The sequence below is a fragment of the Entamoeba invadens genome (genome assembly GCF_000330505.1).
Source record: "Entamoeba invadens IP1 unplaced genomic scaffold scaff_1105074725885, whole genome shotgun sequence".
Classification (NCBI taxonomy): Eukaryota; Evosea; order Mastigamoebida; family Endamoebidae; genus Entamoeba; species Entamoeba invadens.
Window position 1 is genome coordinate 195,531 of NW_004443720.1, and position 1,625 is coordinate 197,155.

At 40.7% G+C, this 1,625-nt stretch overlaps 2 protein-coding genes across 2 annotated transcripts; one reads left to right on the plus strand and one right to left on the minus strand.

The window, feature by feature from the left end:
* Positions 1–42: 42 nt before the first annotated feature.
* Positions 43–869, plus strand: EIN_047890 (protein YIPF6, putative; the record flags this gene model as incomplete). The annotated part of the gene is made up of 2 exons (XM_004261199.1): positions 43–198; positions 285–869. 2 exons carry the CDS (start codon positions 43–45, stop codon positions 867–869), a joined length of 741 nt encoding a protein of 246 aa, XP_004261247.1.
* Positions 870–921: 52 nt separating this feature from the next.
* Positions 922–1,625, minus strand: EIN_047900 (hypothetical protein; the record flags this gene model as incomplete). Its single annotated transcript, XM_004261200.1, has 1 exon — positions 922–1,625. A coding segment is annotated over one exon (704 nt), but the record flags the coding sequence as incomplete, so codon positions are not given.

Sequence of the window (1,625 nt, forward strand, 5' to 3'; positions counted from 1 at the left end):
GACAACCAAAAACGTCTTTGGGGAAACTTAAAAATCAGTACAATGACAGATTTCCAGACTTACCAACCACCAACACAGGCAGAAGGAGGAGCCCCACCATTACCACCAAGGACACAATTCGAAACTCAAGAGACTGAGGAAGTCGAGTCGACAGAGGGAATTGAAACAACGCTTGACGAGCCAGTCTATGTCACACTCGTTTGTTAGATTTAATTTTTATTAAATCACAATTACTAACAAATGAACAGTTTATAAACTATTATTTATTACATACTCAAAAATAGTGGAGAGAGTTGAGACAAGTGTTTGTCAAGCTGTTCCACGTTGTTGTCTTTTGCACAAAGACAGAACGTGTTCTCAAAGACTGGGATTTGTGGGGACCAATGTTTGTGTGTTATCTCTTGGCGCTTCTTTTGTCGATCAACTCAATGATTGCAAACAAAGGAAGTGACGATGACTCATACACGTCGTACGTCTTTTCGATTGTCTTCATCTCTTTTTGGGTCGGATCCTTTTTCATCTCACTCAACACAAAGTTTTTGGGAGGGAAGTTGTCGACCGCTCAAAGTGTGTGCATTGTAGGGTATTGTGTGTTCCCGATATTTTTGGGTGCAATTGTGACGACCGTTTGCACGCTCTCTTGGAAGGTTCTTTCGATTTATGTTGGTGTTCCTGTGATGATTTTGTGCTGCATCTGGTCGTGCATGGCGTCGTTTGGGTTTTTGCAAAGTGCAATCGAGCTGAAGAGGAGACCACTTGCAGTGTATCCCATCATATTATTCTTCGCCATGCTGTCATGGTTGACATTGGTTGTGAATATCTCGACGTACACAAGCAAACCAGATGAGTCTGCAGCACCCAAAGCATAACTCAATTTTAATTTAATAATTCTAGTCAAATCAACACAATAAAGTCCATGAATTAACACTTGAGGATGTATTTTGATGGGTTTTTAATGATTTGTGCCAAGAGTTCTGTGTCCTTTATTTTGGTGCAACGGAGGATGATGGTTTTGTCCGATTTTTGCTTTGCGAGGGTGATCTTGTTGTCTTTGAATTCCTTCATCTTCCAATCCGACAATAAGAAAGCTTTGACCTTCCATTTTTCCTTTGTAGATTTCCCAATGTTTCGTACCAACAATGCTATGTCCGACAATATCACAAGAGAGTACACCGTTGCGTCTTTATTTTCGGTGGCAAGGACCTGTGGAAATTCCGTGACATATTCTCGATTTGGATTTGGGAAAGGGGACAAGTCGAATCTGGTCGACCAGAGTTCGAGAGCCTTTTTGTTGTCGGAGACCTTTTTATTCTTCTCGATGTCGTGTGCGATTTTTCGAATTTTTTCAAGAGCGATCGAGATCTGTTTAGTCTCGGTTAAGTACTTTGGCATCGACTTTACGATCTGTTCCAAGTGTAAGACGTACCTCAAAGGGTGTTGTATTGGTAACAACAAGACGGTTGGAACAAAAATCCCTGTTTGTGCGAATGTCTCGACTAATTCCTTAACACTTTTGTTTGTTGTCGACAACTTGTTGAATATTTTAATAGCGTCTTCGACATGATTGACATAAATTGAATACATTTTAGTCATTGGGACGTCGAAGAAGTTGTGTAAAATGCCCG